Source organism: Dermochelys coriacea, chromosome 4 (assembly GCF_009764565.3).
Source record: "Dermochelys coriacea isolate rDerCor1 chromosome 4, rDerCor1.pri.v4, whole genome shotgun sequence".
Classification (NCBI taxonomy): domain Eukaryota; kingdom Metazoa; phylum Chordata; order Testudines; family Dermochelyidae; genus Dermochelys; species Dermochelys coriacea.
In genome coordinates, this window is record NC_050071.1 from 97,993,774 (window position 1) to 98,015,711 (window position 21,938).

General features: G+C 40.4%; 1 protein-coding gene across 1 annotated transcript in view; it reads left to right on the plus strand.

Annotated features, from left to right (window-relative positions):
• Positions 1-21,938, plus strand: part of ATP8A1 (ATPase phospholipid transporting 8A1) — a 262,923-nt gene that overhangs the window by 89,748 nt on the left and 151,237 nt on the right. The window contains 5 exon segments of the mRNA XM_038400205.2: positions 613-657; positions 6,041-6,113; positions 13,828-13,933; positions 16,541-16,623; positions 16,807-16,856. Of these exon segments, the coding sequence (XP_038256133.1) occupies positions 613-657; positions 6,041-6,113; positions 13,828-13,933; positions 16,541-16,623; positions 16,807-16,856 (357 nt within the window).

The following is a 21,938-nucleotide window of genomic DNA, read 5'->3' on the forward strand; positions in this document are numbered from 1 at the left end:
TGAACTAATACTGTACGTTTAACACCTCTTGTCCTGTCGGAAACCTCTATGGTTCTCTGATTTTAGATTTTCTGGGGTTTTTTAACCACAGTAATGGGCTGATCTGGGACTGGGCGACGGGGCTGGGAATAGGCAACAGGATGGATCACTTGATGATTATCTGTTCTGTTCATTCCCTCTGAGGCACCTGGCGCTGGCCACTGTCTGAAGACAAGATCCTGGGCTGGTTGGACCTTTGGTCTGACCCTGTAGGGCCAGTCTTATGTTCTTATCTGAAGCCCAGTGAAATCAATGGGAGTCTTCCATTGACTTAAATGGGCTTTGGATCAGTCAGTTTGTTGGATGCCAGTGCATGAGGATAAATCAAGCATGAATTAATTTAGCCTGATTGTGTATTACAGAGCCCTAACATGCATTTAATATTTTATTGCAACATTTTCTGTTTCCTGATATTTTGGCACTAACAACAATTCTTTTGAGGTACTCTAAAAAGTTTTCCCTTTTAGTAACTCATTTCCTTCATTAATTTTTCTTTTATATGTGATCTGATTTTGTAGCCTTTCTGTGATTATATTTCCTTCTATTTCTATCCTTCCTTTGCTTTTTGTGCAGCCATTGTCCTGAGCCTGAGGATTATAGTTATTCTTCAGATGATTGGTAAGCATTAAAGATAATTTAGTATCTGTTTTGTTTAAAATTCATGATTTAGTATTGTGTATGCTGTGATATTTTAAAAACGCAAACCTTAAAAATAATGTGAACTGGTATTCAAGCTCATACATGCAGACTGAATTTTAGATACATTTTTCCTGAGTCAATATTTACTATTACTAAATTATTCCTAATCCTGAAAGCAAAAGGGCACCTAAAACCCATTCTGGACCTGTGGCACCTCAACAAATATCTCAAGAAGTTGAAGTTTCCCATGGTCCCCTGGCCTCCATCGTTTCCTCCCTGGATCCCCGAAACTTGTACGCTGCCGTTGACTTGAAGGATGCATTCTTTCATATCTCCACCTTCCATGGTTTCTCTGTTTGATGGTGGGCCGGTGCCATTTCCAATTTATGATGCTGCCCTTTGGACTTTCGTCAGCCCCGAGAGTGTTCACAAAATGCATGGCGCTGGTAGAACTTACCTGAGGCATCAAGAGTTCCAGGTCTATCTGTATCTTGACAATTGGAGCATATTAGCAGATTGTCCCAGCAGGACCATCTCTTCTCGCCATGAGTGGTTGCTCCATCCGAAGGTGGTCAGTGTGATCTTCCAAAGGTGGGGAAATCCACGGGTGGATTTGTTCGTGTCCTGTCAGAACAGGAAATGCCACATGTTCTGCTCATTTTTGGGGATAGACAGGGATCCCTGTCCGATGCCTTTTTGCTCCCATGGTTGGGGGCTCTGATGTATGACTTAATCAGACAGAGTCCTTGTGAAGATCAAACAACAGAAGGCAAAGGTAATCCTGATAGCCCTGGCTTGGCCTCACCAGTGCTGGTTCAGCATGCTACTGGACCTTTCGGTGGCCACCCCGCTGCAGCTGCCTCTCTTGCTGGCTCCGCTGTCCCAGAACCACAACAGTCTTCTGCAACCAAACTTGATGGCATTGCACCTGACTGCCTGGCTGCTACATGGTTGAATGTGGATGAACAGGAGTGCTCGGCTCGTGTCCAGAAGTTTTTGTTGGGTAGCAGAAAGAACGATCAGCCTGGCCAAATGGAAAAGGTTCACGTGCTGGGCCTCAGACTAGGGCATCCGGCCAGAACAGGCTTCACTTCAGGCAATCTTGGACTATCCTCTGCATTTCAAGCTCCAGGGCCTGTCCAGTCATCGATTAAGATCCACTTGGTCGCTATTTCGGCTTTCCACCCTCTGTCCCAGGGCAGCTCGGTCTTCACTCACGATATGACTGTCTGGTTTTTGAAAGGGCTGGAGCTAGTCTACTCCCACATCCAGGACCCCATCATTCTCTGGGATGTGAATCTCATGCTGTCACGGCTCATGGGTGCCCTTTGAGCCTCTGGCTTTCTGCTCTCTTCTCCTCCTCTCCTGGAAGGTTTCTTTCTTGGTCACAATAGCATCTGCCCTCAGGCCTTGGAAATTAGGGCACCTACCTCGGAGCTGCCCTGTATGGTGTTCTGGAAAGACAAGTTTCAGCTGCGGCCGCACCCGGCTTTCCTGCCCAAGATAGTTTCACTGTTTCATATGAGCCAAGACATATATTTACCTGTCTTCTTTCCAAAACCTCATAAGTTGGAAGAGGAGTGCAAATTGCACTCTCTAAACGTCAGGAGAGTGCTAGCCTTTTACATCAAAAGGACCGAGCCATTCTGTAAGTCAACGCAGTTGCTTGTTGCAGTGATGGATGAAAGGTCGTCCAGCATCTGCCCAGAGAATTTCATCATGGATCACCAGCTGCATCCATTGCTGCTATGATCTGGTGAAAGTGCCTCCACCGGCGATTGTAATCACCCGCTTGACTAGGGCGCAAGCCTCGGTGGCAGCCTTCCTGGCCCAAGCGCCGATTCAAGATATCTGTAGGGCCGCTACCTGGTCATCTATCCACATGTTTACGTCTCATCATGCAGTTACCCAACAGGCCCATGACGATGCTGGCTTCAGTATAGCAATGTTGCAAGCTGCATGACCATGAACTCTGAGCCCGCCTCCCTGGATACTGCTTGTGAGTCACCTATAATGGAATTGACATGAGCAAGCACTTGAAGAAGAAGAAATGGTTACTTATCTTTTGTAACTGTTCTTCAAGATGTGTTGCTCATGTCCATTCCTTTACCCGCCCTCCTGCCCCTCTGTCAGAGTTGCAACTTTGGTGTTCAGATGATCTGAGTCAGATGAAGTAAGGCTGCCTCCACCCCTCACACCCAGTGCATACATGAAAAAGAATGACAGTTTCAAGGAACAGAGAGGGACTTCAATATTGCCAACTCCAAGCATTCAAAAATCATGATTCATATTTGTATTTACCAGAGAAATCAATGATGATCTTAAATTATTTTATTTATGCAAGGGTTTTCTAAAACAAGATAATTTAATTTATAACAGTCCAAAAAATCCTTGGCTCCCTAGACTCCCAATTTACCTAGTTGAAGGGAAATCCCTGGAGAAAGGGAAAATATCTTTTAGGTGCAGTGGCTTCTAATGAGATCAGAAGGAGAGCTCCTGTTTTAATGTAGTTAAATTGTAATCCATAAAATTTTACAGAAATATTATACTGCTTCATTATGTTGGGAAGGGAAACTCTGGAGTCAAAATAGTTGTTGAGTGCTCACTGTTGTATTGACCACCAGCACTTTAACCCTTACTGCCACAACACTGGCTGGAAGTTGGGGTGAGGGAAAGAGGGGGAAGGGCAAGTAAATTATGCCAGGCACAGATGTGAATAATAAGGGATTGAGAGTATGCAGGCCAAACATACTACCAACATTGAGTGCCAGTTTTATGTTTGGGTCAGGGAGTATTTGTGGGAGTTCAGTGCTATCTTCAAGCAGATCGTCAGTCACAAAACTCTGCAATTTAAATCCTTTTTGTCAAGGAAAGATATAAAGTATAATATGTTGCCTCATATACAAGGATAAATATGTAGTGCAATTGTGGTGTAGTTTGGAAATGTTATATGGATGATGAACTAAATTATAATACTTGCAACATGCGATGCTATAAAAACATGGAATATTCAAAGTTGTTTGTGTTAACTTTATAAATGCTATATGTATATCAATGTACTTGCTAGTAATTGTGTTTTGGGCTAAAAAGTAAGCTAAAGGATGTTTCCTGCAGAAACTAAAGGCAATGGGGTTAATTAATGCAATTCCCCAATACTGAAACAATGCTGTTGTAACAAGTCTTTTGAAGTTTCAGCCTCCTGATTTGATCTGATTCAAAAGGCCTTAACAAAGGACTTAACTGTATAAAATATGAGTCCTGACCTGTGGAGAGGGTCACTCACACTGAATCCTAGAACTGATCAGCTAGCATGGAGCTGTGACTGAGAGACAGGCCTTGCTGAGGACCTGAAGTGCTTTAAACCTGTCAGAGCCTCTGTCAGTGGTGGGCAACCTGTGGCCCGCGGGCTACACGTGACCCGTCAGGGTAATCCACTGGTGGACCATGACAGTTTTGTTTACATGGACCGTCTGCAGGCATGGCCGCCCACAGCTGCCAATGGCCGCGGTTCGCCGTTCCTAGCCAATGGGATCTGCGGGAAGCAGTGCAGTCCGCAGGGATGTGCTGCCCGCCACTTCCAGCAACTCCCATTGGGTGGGAACGATGAACCGTGGCCACTGGGAGCTGCAGGCGGACGTGCCTGCAGAAGGTGAATGTAAACAAATTGTCTCGCAGCCCGCCAGCGGATTACCCTGATGGGCCACAGGTTTCCAATCACTGCTCTGTGTGGAAGATGGGTGACCACCTAGTAAGCTTGGCACAACTGTTTTCTCTGAATTGCTTTTGTTTTGAATAAACATCTTTATGAAAGCTGGCTGGTCATTGAATAACCCTGTCATAGCCCCTTAGAGAACAGAACTGCAGGTGCAGAATTGATGTCAGATCTGCTGAGGTGATCATAGTGAATTGCAAAAGACTGCAGCCCAAGACCCCAGTCTGGAGGGAGCAAATTGCAGGATTCTGCCCCAAGAAAGAGGAAAAAGACCTAAGTGGGGTGTCCTTGAGAAGGCTGTTGTCAGGTGGTGTACGTGTGTCTGTATTCTCTCCATGTGCTGTACCAGCTCACAGATAGCTGGTTCAGTCAGCAAACCTTGGTATACTATCCAGAAGGACCACAGACTTGGTTCAGTGGCAAAGGCGCTTGGCCAGGTTTATTGCCGACAAAGCACAGTTTTAGTACCCCATGGACTCTACAGAGACACTAATACATATATGCCCCTGAAAATGGACCAGCTCAGTCAGCATCGGGACTTTCTGTTGCCCCCTAGGCCAGACAAAGATGGTTCTTCTGTGACCTCTCCTTTATACACTGATGCAAACAAGTTACGTATTACCCTTCTGACATGATTAGTTACCACCCTGCACCTTGTACCTGTTGGTTCGAACAGAACGTCTTCATCCATTATCCTGTCATCCTGACCGTATCTTCATGAGGGGTCAGAGGGGCCATGTGCCATTTTCGGGGAGTGTGTTTATATTATAACATATATAATGGTGTTTTTGTACTACCCTTCTGGAACGTGTTCACATGAATACCCAGTCCCTAGTAGTACTTAGGAGTGCCTGTGTTTTAGCAACATCAGCCATGTTTTTGCCAAGTTCATGTACTGGTCAGTGAACTTGCAAGTAGGTGTTTGCTTTGTCTGACTTTTGCTCATAGCCTGACTTTTGTTCAGGTCTGAGGCCTTATACCAGGCTCCAGGCTTCAGTCTCTTTCTCTACTACAGAGGCTATGAAGGTTAGAGGGGACACATTCAAGAACTCTGGCATATTATAAGTGTATTGTAATGGTGGTATCATTTGGAAATTAGTGTATGATGAACAAACTCTAATACAAATGCTGTATTTTTAGCATCTTTTTCGTAGCGTATGCTGGACACTCACAAATGTTTCATTATTAAAAGTAAATATTGTTTATTTTTGTAAGTGAAATTATACTATGGGGCCTCATCCTGCCATCTACTCAGTGTGGGCAAACCCCCGCACCTATGCAGAGTACCTGTGACTTCAGTGGGACTCCACCTGGCCATAAGGGGCCTCCTGTGGAGAACAGAATGCAGGATTGGGACCTATAATTTTATTTGGGATTAATTTTTGCTGTGTCCCTTTTCCAACATCCAGTGAAGCCAGTGACCAAAGTGGCCTCTGTGTTGTAATTTTATATATCAAGAGAGTTGTTTAGATTTCAGAGTTATCCAGTACAGACGGGGCTCAGTTCAGTTACTCTGTGTGTACATTTGTCAATTAACGTAGCGTCATGGTTAAAGTTTGGCTTTAGTGTGTGGTCATTGGTGATTTTCAAATGAATGATTAAGAAAATACTAATGATGCTCTTCTTACTTCTCTACTTCATTTTTCTTAGTCAGGACTCTCAGACTGGAGAAGAGAAACCATTTAGTGATCCATCACTGCTGGAGAATCTCCAAAGCAATCATGTACGTGATATAGAAAAAAAATGTTATTTTACAAGATGAAAAGAATGATTTCAATAAAACAGAAATAGTATCCTTTAAAGGAAATGAAATGTTGTACTTATATGAAACCCACTTATATTCTATATAAATAATAGCCCAGCTTTCCATTCATGTAAAGTTTTTTGTACTCATTAGCCATGGAAATTTGTTAATTGTAATTACACCCACATGTTCTTTGAGATGTCTTGTACACATATTTATTCCATTGTTGGTGAGTGTATGTCCAGTGTATTTAAGCTGGAAACTTCTGGTGAGGAGTACCCATTGGAGTGGTGCATGCACCTTTAGTGACATCCTGCCTCCAAACAAAGATATCATTCTGTCCCATTCTCAGTTCCTTCTCACTTCCCATAACTAAAGTTGGAGGTCCTAGCGGTGCCTCCTGCTCACTGTTTGTTTTTTTCTAGTACTTATCAGCAGCCTTTCTTGTGTAAATAGTTAGATGTTAGCATAGTCATTATTCCTTAGGGCTTTCCTACAGAGAGACTTAGTGCGTAGCAAACTGGTATGTGAATCTACAGTGCACGAACTTGACACACACTAACTGGTCATGTAGACTCTACTACCACACACTAAAAGGTCTGTAGCGTGCACAAAGCACACTGTGGAACTTTTAGTGTGCAGTACCAGGGTGAATATGGCTAGTTAGTTTATGGCAAGCTAGTGTGATGCAGAGTCTCACTCTGCGTTACCCTGTACTAAGAGTGTGTCTACATAAGTGTTGGAAGACGTAAATTCCAGTTTGAGGGGATATACGTGGACTAACTGATGGAACTTAACAATAGACGTATTGCCACTGCCATAGCAGGGGCTAGCCACCCTAAGTTTGTACCAGAGCAGCTAGCCCATGTTGTTGCTTTTGCTGTCGTGGCTACATATCTGTTTTTAGTGTGCTAGCTTGATCAGAGATAGCATGGATATGGCCTCAAACTGGAATTTACACCTTCCAGTTCTAGTGTAGACATACCCTAAGACTCCATGTAGATAAGCCCTTAATTAGGTATTCTTAGTTTTTATAGGTTTCAGAGTAGCAGCCGTGTTAGTCTGTATTCGTGTGTGTGTGTATATAAATCTCTCCTCTGCTTTTTCCACCAAATGCATCCGATGAAGTGAGCTGTAGCTCACGAAAGCTTATGCTCTAATAAATTTGTTAGTCTCTAAGGTGCCACGGGTACTCCTTTTCTTAGTTTTTATAGCATTTCTTTTGTTCTCCTCTTAGGATAATGTTTGTTTTTGTTCGGCTCCTGGGGTGGTGTTCTTTTGGGTCTTGAGGGTAGCAGTCTTATACCTATAACTCTTAAATGTTTCTACCAACTTTTTATCCTAGTTATGTTTATTATATGATCTATGTGGTTTAGGTGATGGTAGGATGCCTTATGTATGTATATACATCTAAATTAACTGATTAAATAAAAATGAGACAAAGGTCCTTCCTACTTCATGATACCTGGAGGAGAGCTGATATATACATTTTCTTCAGTAGGACAACTCACAGACTTTTAAAGTTAACCAAATGCTCAAGTTCTTTGCTGGATCAGGTCTTATAACAGAAATTAGTAAAACACATGTGCCTCTTTCCTAGAGGAATTCAGGGCTCTGAATCAAAGGACAGGACAGAGCCATCCCATTTTGAAAGTGAAACTAAAGAGGTTTCTGAGATTGGTGACTTGCCATATAGTTATACCATTCCTCCTTCAATACTATTTCTTGAATTGTCATTTTCTCAGAGGTTTTTATCATTCTGTACAGTATATGAGAAATGTGGTTTTTACAGTTGAAGTGCCTCACTTTTAGTAGAGTTCTTTGTTTCTCATTTGCAGTAGTACAAGAATCTTTCCTAAGTGACTCTCAGTATTGGCAACTCCACGTCTTAGGAATTCTTTTGGGAAATGACTGTTTTGGCAAGAGTTTGGGGATCTTAAAATTGGTGATTTCTTGTTGTCAGTTTGAAGTGTTTTGAGATCTACAAAGGAACTAAATAAGTGCTGAGTAAAAAATAAAATAAAATAAAATAAATTGAATTATTTTTGTTTAGACTGGTTTCAGAGTAGCAGCCATGTTGGTCTGTATTCGCAAAAATAAAAGGAGTACTTGTGGCACCTTAGAGACTAACAAATTTATTTGAGCATAAGCTTTCGTGAGCTACAGCTCACTTCATCGGATGCATTCAGTGGAAAATACAGTGGGGAGATTTATATACATAGAGAACATGAAACAATGGATGTTACCATTCACACTGTAACCAGAGTGATCAGGTAAGATGAACTATTACTGGCAGGAAACCAGGGGAGGGAGGGTGGACTTTTTGTAGTGATAATCAAGGTAAACCATTTCCAGCAGTTGACAAGAACATCTGAGGAACAGTGGGGGGTGAGGTGGAGGGGAGAAATAACATGGGGAAATAGTTTTACTTTGTGTAATGACCCATCCACTCCCAGTCTCTATTTAAGCCTAAGTTAGTGGTATCCAGTTGGCAAATTAATTCCAATTTAGCAGTCTCTCGTTGGAGTCTGTTTTTGAAGTTTTTTTGTTGAAGTATTGCCACTTTTAGGTCTGTAATCGAGTGACCAGAGAGATTGAAGTGTTCTCCAACTGGTTTTTGAATGTTATAATTCTTGACGTCTGATTTGTGTCCATTTATTCTTTTCCGTAGAGACTGTCCAGTTTGACCAATGTACATGGCAGAGGGGCATTGCTGGCACATGATGGCATACATTACATTGGTAGATGTGCAGGTGATACGAATATGATACAGTTCAGTGGTGACCTAGAATCCTATTTTCGACGCCTCCGACTCAAGGAATATTTCCAACATACCTCTGAACAACATACTAACCCACAGAGAGCTTCCTACCAAGACTACAAAAAGAAGGATTCTGGGTGGACTCCTCCTGAAGGTCGAAACAACAGACTGGACTTCTACATAGAGTGCTTCCGTCGACATGCATGGGCTGAAATTGTGGAAAAGCAGCATCATTTGCCCCATAACCTCAGCCGTGCAGAACACAATGCCATCCACAGCCTCAAAAACAACTCTGATAACATAATCAAAAAGTCTGACAAAGGAGGTGCTGTCGTCATCATGAATAGGTAGGAAAATGAACAAGAGGCTGCTAGGCAGCTCTCCAACACCACTTTCTACACTTTCTACATTACCCTCTGATCCCACTGAGGGTTACCAAAAGAAACTACAGCATTTGCTCAAGAAACTCCCTGAAAAAGCACAAGAACAAATCCGCACAGACACACCCCTAGAACCCCGACCTGGGGTATTCTATCTGCTACCCAAGATCCATAAACCTGGAAATCCTGGATGCCCCATCATCTCAGGCTTTGGCACCCTGACAGCAGGATTGTCTGGCTATGTAGACTCCCTCCTCAGGCCCTACGCTGCCAGCACTCCCAGCTATCTTCGAGACACCATTGACTTCCTGAGGAAACTACAATCCATCGGTGATCTTCCTGAAAACACCATCCTGGTCACTATGGATGTAGAAGCCCTCTACCCCAATATTCCACACAACGATGGACTACAAGCCATCAGGAACAGTATCCCCGATAATGTCACAGCTAACCTGGTGGCTGAACTTCGTGACTTTGTCCTCACCCATAACTATTTCACGTTTGGGGACAATGTATACCTTCAAATCAGCGGCACTGCGATGGGTATCCGCATGGCCTCACAGTATGCCAACATTTTTATGGCTGACTTAGAACAACGCTTCCTCACCTCTCGTCCCCTAATGCCCCTACTCTACTTGCACTACTTTGATGATATCTTCATCATCTGGACCCATGGAAAAGAAGCCCTTGAGGAATTCCACCATGATTTCAACAATTTCCATCCCACCATCAACCTCCGCCTGGACCAGTCCACACAAGAGATCCACTTCCTATACACTACCATGCTAATAAGCGATGATCACATAACCACCACCCTATACCGGAAACCTACTGACCACTATTCCTACCTGCATGCCTCCAGCTTTCATCCAGATCATACCACTCGATCCATTGTCTACAGCCAAGCTCTACGATATAACCGCATTTGCTCCAACCCCTCAGACAGAGACAAACACCTACAAGATCTCTATCATGCATTCCTACAACTACAATACCCACCTGCTGAAGTGAAGAAACAGATTGACAGAGCCAGAAGAGTACCCAGAAGTCACCTACTACAGGACAAAGAATATAACAGAACGCCATTAGCCATCACCTTCAGCCCCCAACTAAAACCTCTCCAACGCATCATCAAGGATCTACAACCTATCCTGAAGGACGACCCATCACTCTCAAAGATCTTGGGAGACAGGCCAGTCCTTGCTTACAGACAGCCCCTCAAGCTGAAGCAAATACTCACCAACAAACACACACTACACAACAGAACCACTAACCCAGGAACCTATCCTTGCAACAAAACCTGTTGCCAACTGTGTACACATATCTATTCAGGGGGCCTAATCACCTATCCATCATAGGGCCTAATCACATCAGCCACACCATCAGAGGCTCGTTCACCTGCACATCTACAAATGTGATATATGCCATCATGTGCCAGCAATGCCCCTCCGCCATGTACATTGGTCAAACTGGACAGTTTCTACGTAAAAGAATAAATGGACACAAATCAGACGTCAAGAATTATAACATTCAAAAAACAGTTGGAGAACATTTCAATCTCTCTGGTCAAAATAGACTCCAACGAGAGACTGCTGAATTGGAATTAATTTGCAAACTGGATACAATTAATTTAGGCTTAAATAGAGACTGGGAGTGGATGGGTCATTACACAAAGTAAAACTAATTCCCCATGTTTATTCCCCCCCCCCCCGACTGTTCCTCAGACGTTCTTGTCAACCGCTGGAAATGGCCCACCTTGATTATCTCTACAAAAAGTCCGCTCCCCCCGGTTTCCTGCTGGTAATAGCTCACCTTAAGTGATCACTCTTGTTACAGTGTGTATGGTAACACCCATTGTTTCATGTTTTCTATGTATATAAATCTCCCCACTGTATTTTTCACCGAATGCATCCCATGAATTGAGTTGTAGCTCACGAAAGCTTATGCTCAAATAAATTTGTTAGTCTCTAAGGTGCCACAAGTACTCCTTTTCTTTTTGTTTAGACTGTTACACTAAAAGCAATCTGACTGACCTTGCTTCAGTCTGCCCTTTGTGTGGGATTGGGCACAAGTTTTAACAGAAAATGCAGCAGCTATTTCTTTAAAGTGTTCAGGAGAAGTGTTGAATTGACTGGACTGGAATCTGAAATCATATGTCCACAGAAAAAGTACAGCATGGGCAGTGATAGTGCCATAGTAAAATAAAAAAATACTGTGTGCAGACAATATTAAAAGAGAATTCACTTCACAATAAATGTTAACCATGCACACATTACTGAATAAAACATTTCAGTATGTCATTCAACTTTTGTCCATATCTAATGTGCCTACGTACATGATTTATTTACATTTTCAGTTGAGCTGTTAATTGATGTTAATATTTTACTACCTGACACTAAATGGCTGAATATCAAGTCCCATCTTCAAAGTATGGAGGCATTCAAGCTTCTCAAAAAAACATTTGCACAAATTTTGTTAATGTGGGAAAAGCAACTTATTTTTTCCTGCTCTTGTTCTGAGAAATGGCTGAATCATTTTTGCTTAAAATTTCCAAAGTAAATCAGTCTGAATTACATGGCATGGATAGTTTCAGTCCAAATGGTTAAAGTTTGGCAAAATTATAAACAACTGACCACAGTGTTATATTATGGAAAGTATTGGTGTCACAGGGTTCATACACTGCTATGGCATAGGATAACTATGAGCTGCCAATGTGATATGGCTGTGAAAAAAGCTAATGCGGTTTTGGGATGCATCAGGAGAGGTATTTCCAGTAGGGATAAGGAGGTTTTAGTACCGTTATACAAGGCACTAGTGAGACCTCACCTGGAATACTGTGTGCAGTTCTGGTCTCCCATGTTTTAAAAGGATGAATTCAAACTGGAACAGGTACAGAGAAGGGCTACTAGGCTGATCCGAGGAATGGAAAACTTGTCTTACGAAAGGAGACTTAAGGAGCTTGGCTTGTTTAGCCTAACTAAAAGAAGGTTGAGGGGAGATATGATTGCTCTCTATAAATATATCAGAGGGATAAATACTGCAGAGGGAGAGGAATTATTTCAGCTCCATACCAATGTGGACACAAGAACAAATGGGTATAAACAGGAAGTTTAGACTTGAAATTAGACAAAGGTTTCTAACCATCAGAGGAGTAAAGTTTTGGAATTGCCTTCCAAGGGAAGCAGTGGGGGCAAAAGATCTATCTGTCTTTAAGATTAAACTCGATAAGTTTATGGAGGAGATGGTATGATGGGATAATGTGATTTTGGTAATTAATTGATCTTTAAATATTCATGGTAAATAGGCCTAATCCCCTGAGATGGGATATTAGATGGGTGGGATCTGAGTTACCCAGGAAAGAATTTTCTGTAGTATGTGGCTGGTGAATCTTGCCCATATGCTCAGGGTTTAGCTGATCGCCATATTTGGGGTCGGGAAGGAATTTTCCTCCAGGGCAGATTGGAAGAGGCCCTGGAGGTTTTTCACCTTCCTCTGTAGCATGGGGGGCATGGGTCACTTGAGGGAGGATTCTCTGCTCCTTGAAGTCTTTAAACCACGATTTGAGGACTTCAATAGCTTAAACATAGGTGAGGTTTTTTGTAGGAGTGGGTGGGTGAGATTCGGTGGCCTGCATTGTGCAGGAGATCAGACTAGATGATCAGAATGGTCCCTTCTGACCTTAGTATCTATGAATCTCCTCCTGGCTGCTCTGGGAACTAGCTCTTTTCAGGTCTGACATCACCTTCTGTTGCTCATTGCACATTCTGCTGCGCCTCTCTCTCTGACTCAGGTTGCTCTCTCTTCGTGACTTGGCCCTTTGGATAGGTCACTATGTGTTTTTACCTCTTCTGGGGTATCATAGTCGTTCCATACAAACTGTCTCAGGTTGTCTTGTCTTCCCATGGTAGGGGAACCCAGGCCTGTCCTCTACTCTGGGTTTCAGCTCAAGGATCCTCTATTCAGTAGCCAAGGTTTGCACCGTCTTAAGCCTTGTTGCTATTTCCCTGAGCCTTTTCCTGCACCCTTTTCCTTTAGGTTTACTTACATGCCTCTGTGATGTCCAGAGTGGCTACTGGTTCCCTTACTGCAACCCTTTTTCCTTTCTGCTGTCAACTTCCTGCCTTTATACTAGCCCTGTCTGTTCCTTCTCAGCTGGACTCCATCTTCATTCAAGGGTTACTGAGGTTACCTAGTTTCCTTCCTCCTATCCTGTAAATTGGCCCCTTCTCAGCCTCATTGATCTCTTCTAGGCTAGTCTGAGGTGAACATCCCATTACACTTGGGAATCCTTAATTATAGGCATCAATACTTGCACCGACTATACAAAAGGAAAGTATAGCAGCAGTTTGAATGTACTTGAAGCAAATTAGATGAATGTTGAAAATGGTTTATGTATAATGTCATCAACCAAAAGAATGTAGAAATTTTAAAAATGCTTATTCTTGTAACCAGTAAAGGAGATTTTCTCCTGAATTAATATTTGCCAATATGTACTAACACATTTTAACAGTGCACAGATTAATTTTTACTTTTTACCCTGTTTTTGGACTAGCCAACTGCACCTATAATTTGTGAGTTTCTAACAATGATGGCAGTGTGTCATACAGCTGTTCCAGAAAGAGAAGGTGATAAGATTATATATCAAGCAGCATCTCCAGGTAAGAGCTAAATAATTATATGTGAACTGCAAAATATTCAATCCACTGAACAAGAATGTTAATTCAGAACTTGATGAATTACCCCTAGGTCTTCCCCTTGCCCAGAAACTTAAATAAATGTGCAAACGTAGTGATATTTAAGATCAGTCTCATACATTTTTACTTCTATAAAAGGCACTGTTTGGGATTTTTTTCCAAACCATGTCTTAGGGAGGATTTGTAGATGTCACATAGGGTGTACAATAATAAAGGGTGGTTTGTTATCTACATTGCAACACCCAAACTACTGTGCTGTGAAAAGTTGAATGGGTTAAGAAATACAAATGAAATTCAGAAGAATGTGTTCAGTAAGCCAAAAGACAATCTATCACCCCTGTTTATGGCTCTCTCTGATGCTTCATAGCAATGGCATTGACTTAACAAAGTATCACACACAAAAAATAACACTATATAGTAATCATCAGGAAGGAAAATGAAACCTCTTAAGCAGGACAACAATTCTGATGATAAGCCAAACATCAACACAGAACAAGAAAAGACAATATTTAAAACACCGGTAAACCACACTTCAGACATTTTTTTCAGATAGATTCTTGCAAAAATCAGCATGAACATTTTGTTATGTGTATATAGTCTTATTACTCACAGTTGCCTGTTAGTATCTTATATACTGTGCTTTTTAAATAAGAGCCAATTTTGAAGCAGAAGACTAACATTTCTATCACAGTGCAATGACTCATCAGCTTGAGCTGCAGAAAAGCGACTCATTGAGTTAACAGTGTAATGCTGTTGCAAAAAAAAAAAGTGAACATCTTTCTGGGATGTATTAGCAGGAGTGTTTTAAACAAGGTACAAGAAGTAATTTTTCTGCTCTACTCCACACTGATTAGGCCTCAACTGGAGTATATTGTCCAATTCTGGGTTCCACATTTCAGGAAGGATGTGGACAAATTGGAGAGAGTCCAGAGAAGAGCGACAAAAATGATTAAAGGTCTGGAAAAACATGGCCTATGAGGGAAGATTGAAAAAATTGGGTTTGTTTAGTCTGGAAAAGAGAAGACTGAGTGAGGACATAACAGTTTTCAAGTATGTAAAAGGTTGTTACAAGGAGGAGGAAGAAAAATTGTTTTTCTTAACCTCTGAGGATAGGAGAAGAATAATGGGCTTAAATTGCAGCAAGGGAGGTTTAGGTTGGACATTTGGAAAAACTTCACTGTCAGGATGGTTAAGCACTGGAATAAATTGCCTAGGGAGGTTGTGGAATCTCCATCATTGGAGCTTTTTAAGAGCAGGCTAAACAAACACCTGTCAGGAGTGATTTAGATGATAATTAGTCCTGCCATGAGTGCAGGGTACTGGACTAGATGACTTCTTGAGATCCCTTCCAGTTCTATGATTCAGTGATATATACACTGAAGTTAAAAGTTAATGGATTAAATTAACAATGGGTAATGGGGTAGCTCAGATCCAGATGCAGTGTAGACATACTCGGGTAAAATTTTCAACGGTGGCTTTGGTTATTATTTCTCATTGGAGGTTGCTCTTTCAACCTAAAGGAAAATAATTCCCCTATGAAATTTTTTCCTATGCTGCCTCTGATGTGTTGGCTCCTTTGAAGCAGTGCAGCAGTTAATGGATCAGCTTCTAAGATGTACCTAGCAAAAAATAGTTTCATGTTTTTCAGTGGGCCTTCTAAGAGGCAAGAGGACTCCAGCACAGGTAGACTAGTAGTGTCAACTTCTCGTCTGAAACTAAAACACCAAAAGGGGACAACTTACAAGAGAATGCGAGAATAATAGGGAAGTTTGGAAATGTTGAATATGAGCTACTTCAGTTTTACAAATTTAAATGAATAATCATATTTTCACTCCATATATAGTAGTAAGGAATGGGGTCACAGAATTGCATCATTATCCCAATGTTATATTTTAAATTTCAGCAAAGCAAATTTTGGGGAAAACAAGAAATTTAGTGAGTAGGGTTCAGTGGAGGAAAGTTTTCAAATTCAATAAGAAATTTTGAAAAGCACTATAATTAAGAAGGCACAGAGTACAGATCCTCTGAAAAGAAGACCAGTTAATAGGAATTGGCCAGTGTGATGCCAGTAGAGGCTATTCAAATATGTGAGAAATAGAATACCTGTACTCAACATGGGAAACCAGGGAGGCACCTAAACAAGAATTTTTAGAGTCAGTTATGGTTTGAGGAGGCAAGAATAAGGGGTGTTAGAAAAGCAAAAAGAATTAATGCTAGTCAAAGGTAATAAGGGATTCTACAAATATGTAAAATGAAAAAGAAAAGGAGGAAAGAATAGTAGGACTGCTGTTAAATGAGGGTAACATTTACAATGACTTGGAAATAGCTGAGAAACTAAACTTTTTTCAAGAACAATAAAAAAAATTTGAGCAGTGAGGAAGGAAGACCTTCTAAATGATTTATTTATTGATGAGGAGCAGGTAAAAGAATAACTGGAAAATTTGAACAGGTACAAATCTGCCTGTCTGTGATGTTTATCCTACAATACTTAAAAGGTATTTAAAACTTGAAAATTCTTTTTCTCGATAGTTTCTCAAACTATTAAAAAAAATTGAAATTGGTTTGTTGCAGATGAAGGAGCATTGGTCAGAGCAGCCAAGCATCTTAATTTTGTATTCACTGGAAGGACACCTGACTCAGTAATTATAGACTCTGTAAGTACATTAAAATTATGCTATTATTTATTATTAATATTTTGGCATGAATATGAAATAGTTTACATATTTAATACAATTTAGTCCAATACGTTTATGCCAAAAAGTAGTTGCTAGTCTTTTATTTAAAAATAAAAAAAAAAAAAAGCTTAAATCTCATGAACAAAAATGTCCTTTTTCCAGCTTGGCCATGAGGAAAGATATGAATTGCTAAATGTGCTGGAATTTACAAGGTAATGCAAAATAAGCATTTGATATATTTTGTTTTATATTTATTAGTGTCATTTTTGTGCATATATACTCCGCTGATTTTTTCTTTGATGGATAAAATACTGGGTTTAGTATAGAGATAGCATACGTTCAGACTTGGAAAAAGACTGAGGATTTTGTACTTTATTTGGAAACTTTATAATATGTACTGTGCTTTAGCTCTATCGTATATATTCTCACATTATAGGCAGATCATGTAGCAATGCTTTTAGATAAGGAGGTTGTAGTCACCTTTACACTGTAAAGGGTCATTTTCAGAGGAATACCGTTTTATAAAATTTCTCGATTCCCAGCTGAAATTTGGCACTTTTGTTTTAATTTTTGGAAGTAAATTTTCTTGGAATCTTGAGAAAAATTTGTAGAAATAGAAGAAGAGTGGAAAAATACACGTTTCATTTTTTAAAATTGATTTTCTTTTCTTTTTTAAGCTCTATCACTTAGGTCAGAGTGATGATAAAGCTTGAAATTTGGCAAGGACATTGTCCCCTGCTGCAATTTTTTTTTCTTATGGTACAATGAAAAGTGGTTTTAATTTGTCTGAGTTATGATTTTTTAAAGTACTTCATGCAAAGCACACTGGGCCAAATTTGTAAAGGTATTTAGTGTTGCTGCGCTCAATATTCTGATGCCTAACAGTTTTTAGGAGCTAAATCTCATTTTCAGAAGTTATTTAGGAAATGGAATTTAGGTTCCTATAAGTGTCAAAATCACTTTTGAAAATGAGAGTTACCGGTAGGTCCTAACTGCATTGCAGTGCTGAGTGCAGCAACTCATAAATACCTTTAAAAATCTTGGCCACTGTCTTTTTGTAAACTAATGGTATACCATTGTTCCATTGGTAGTGTGTATATAAAATAAAAGGAATTTTCCATTCAGTATGTGATCTCTGTGTTCTGCTGGAGTTGCGTATGTGTGCATAAGAAAGTAAGGTGCAATTTTGTTTGTAAAGTGTATCTGTATATGGAATGTGATATGTGAAAGTACATGTGGAAGGACTCAGGATATGAAATCCTTTCCTCATTGAGGACCTGCTTTTACAAAGGCTTAAGCACATGCTTAACTTAAAGCACGTGAATTGTCTGATTGCTTATCCTGACACAGTGAGTTTAAGTGGAGGAAGCATTATACTGACCTCAGGCAGACCTGGAGGAAAAAGAGAAAGGAGAGAGAGAGAGGCACACATACATCGAGGACTTGCACTGGAGCTATGATTGATTTGATTAAGGTGAAGGACCAGAGAGGGTAGAACTCAAGTGTGACTTTGGAGGCTAGGAATGGTGAAAAGACCAAAGGAGGTGTCAGGGAAAGTTGCCTCTAAGAAGAGGAGGAGGATTGAAGGAAAGGGAATTGGAGAAGAATGAGGCCTAATGAAGTAAAGACCAGAGAAGAATGGGCAAAGGGAAGAGGAAACTGGTGAAAGAACAAAGTGAGAAAATATTGAACAACAATCACGTAAGGGAGACTAGCCCAACTGGAAAAGAAACTTATATTGAAGAAGATGGTTTGAGTAGAAAAATACTTATATTTTAAAAGGAGAAAATGCATAGAAAACTAGTGGGAGGTGAAACAGGGACACCTAAAAAGATGAAAAGTTACAAAATATAGCTGATGGAAGCATAGATGAGGAAAGAAACAAAATGACAGAACAAGTTACTTCATCTTGTATTGATTCTATATATAACCTTCATTTTTGTTGTAAGAAGTTAATAGGTATGTAGCAAAAAATGCCTTGCAACTCGCTTGACAGTTACAGCGATGTGCAGTATTTATATAGAATGGGAGTACAGGTTTCCCTTCCCTTTTTCCTGTTAATCTTTACCTGTTTTATAGGTTTTATAAACATTCTTAAAGCTTGTGAGTTGCCAGGAATGGTTATTAGATACCATTTGTGCTTTTTAGATAAATGAAAACTACTTACCTGTGAATCTTGTTCTCTAAAGAAATAAGTTACAGTAGCTTACCACTCACACACTCACCCACTTAACTCAGAATTCAGAGTTTTGTATCCATTTTATTTTCCAGTTCTTTAATATTTGCTTAGACTTACTGGAGGCACTAGGGGTCACTATTATTCCACAGCAGAAGTGCAAAATGTTCCCTGTTGGATCCAACAACTTCAGAATTTTGAGCTATGAGCCTGCCCAACATTTCTGTGAGAGGAGCATGCACCCTCAGAGAAGTAATCTATTACAATTTATACTTTCTGAGAACAAGAATTACAGATACTGTAAGTGGCTTTGTTTTCTTGAAAGGTAGGCAGCTGATCCTATGTAGATGTAACTTTTGCAACCCTTTGCTGTCTTCCAGCATAAGCTGAATAAAGGGTTGTTTTACCTCAATTCAGGTACAACACACTGCTACACCAAACATCCACAACAATACTTTGAAAGGCTAGTCGGTAACGAGGTATGTGAAGAGGGCAAGTGCAGGAAGGTAGGGTTAAAGTTACAGTGCAGTGTCTTGTGGAGTGTGAAAATTGTGCTAATCATAAGGTATGTGCCTATGAGTAGAAAAGAAATGATTAGGTACTATTAGGAATCGTAAATTTTATTGTATTGTATTTAGCACTGTGGGTGTGATTTTTCAACCCTACCAGCATATGACTATGAATGGCTGAGGACCTCAGGCAGTTCAGATTAGCTTCCTCTGATGGGGATTGTTGGTATAATCCACAATACCATAGTGTGACTCAGTCACCCCTGAAGCAACAGATTTTTCTGAAGCATCTGAAGTCTTGCTGGCTTAGTCCTTTAGCTCTTGTGGTAGACACATGCTTTCAGTGTAAAAGATTCCAGGATTCTTGTGTCTTTATTATGCAATGCTATTCTGATTTTTACAACATTGTCAGAGGCCACTAAACCAGGTGACAGTGAGGGGGCATCAGCTGCTCCTCTTTGACATGTTTCAGTTGTTCCAAGGTATTTTTAATGTGTGTTTCTTCAGTCACAGGTGCACAGCAAGGCATGTTATCAAAATGAGTGAGTTGCTGCTAATTCTGACAGTGTGAAGCAATGGACATATATTCAATGCTTTAACCACTGGCCCATGTGTCCATGCAGTTGGGTGTGGCAAGAGCCCTCAGCTTTCAAAAGCCCTCTCCCTCCACATAGTGAAGCACACACTGCCAGCAGTAAACTAATAGAACAGTGTGTGCAAAAACAATTTCAAAGAGAAAACACAGTGTTATGTCTGAAAACAGTGTTCCAGTCTGAATTCCCAGCTTAGTTACCTTACTAAAGGCTTACTCCTGTGCTCATTGAAGTCAGTAGCAAAGCTCCAATTGACTTGATTAGTGCAGGATCAAGACCAAACAACAAGGTGTGTGTCCCACTTCTGTGAGAGATTGGGCAAATTATATGCTTGCCAGACTCCATGAGTAGTTGTCAGAACCCCTTTCTGTCTAGTCAGAAAACTATGAAAAAAGTATGATTAATCTGACTAATAAAAAGATACACAGTGGTAAAACAGAAAATGAAATAAAAAGGGAAAAGGAGAAATAAATGGAAAAATAAAAATAATTTTGCAAAACAAAAACAGTCTACATTTGTTTCCATATTTTTTTCTAAAAAATTTGAAAAACAAAAAATTAATTTTTCATGAAAAGTTTCAATTTTGAAAAAGGCCATTTTTAATGAAAAAAATTGTTGGGAAAATTTAAGCCATTTCTCCTTAACAGTGACAAAAGCTAGACATTAACCAGATTCACCAGAATGCCTGCCACTATGAGTTGTTCAGCAGAACCAGACTTTTGCTGAAATTATGGCAGAGGAGAAAAGAGATTTTTTTTTTCAGTTTATTTCCTTATGCTGCAATTGATCTATTTTGGAATAGGTTTTTGCTGCTGTTGCTCCACCATTAGTTACACATCATTCACTTTGAGGAATGTATATGGAGAAAAGATAACTACAGTATTCCAGTAAACTGGTGACAGTATGGTTCAGTGACTGGAACCCCCTTAAGTTAATGAAATTCCTATGATAGACTAATAATAAAACAGCGTGGGGAGTAGAACCTGACGTCAGTTAGGAGGACCTTATCTGATCATCACTAAAGTGGTTTATATCATACTTGCACACATCCAGATACAAAGTTTGCTCGGTTTGAGGCTAAAAAGAACTGGAGATAGTTCCACAGTTTTCATGCAGACTGAGAGTCTTAGTGATTATACAAATTATAGCTGAAATGCATGTTGAGTTCAGCCATTACAGTAGGTACTCCAGGGACAGGGCTAAAATGAACTTGGTTAGCTTAGAGGGGAATGGGGTAGTAGGGTGATGTATCAGTTCTTACCTCATTTTTATCTCAAAACATGCAGCTAAATGAGACCCTCATTTTGAGTATTATCCTCAGTGTGGGGCTTCTTTTATAAATTGGGTGAACTGAAAAGTGGGTGCTCTCTCTCTCCCTTTCTCATCCTGGACTAAAGCCAATATCTTCCAGCTAGGGCTTAGCAATTCAAGCAAGGTTGGATGCCTCATTAACAAACTGTAGTTTTTTGTGTTTTTTTTTCTAATTTTCAAAACCGGATGCCTAAAGTAAGGTTCCTACATCCATATTTAAGCTCCTCTACACTGTAGTTTTATAGCCTCATAGCCCAAGCCCTGTGAACCTGAGTCAGCTAACGTGGACCAGCCATGGGTGTTGTATTGCAGTGTAGACCTACCCAGAAGGTCTTTACAAGAATGCTCATAGCCCCTTTGTTTACCTTAGAGGGGAAGCACTAAGTCTGGGATTTTTGAAAGCTCTTAACATTGGCCTAACTTCTTCTATTGAAGTCAATAATAAAACTCCCATTGACTTCAGTGGAAGCAGAGTTATGCCAGTGCAGAGTATATTAGAGTGCTGATTGTCCATTCCTTCTTGGACAATATTTTAATAAGACCTTGGACCTAGGATTCATCCTAGTAGATATAAAAAAAAAACTATAGAGATCTTTCAGTCACATATGTATGTTCTCCTATAGAAAAGGACAAAATGTTCTTTTCCCAACAAAAGTTGATTCTAATGATAGATGACAATAACAGAGCCAGAGGTCACCTCAAAGG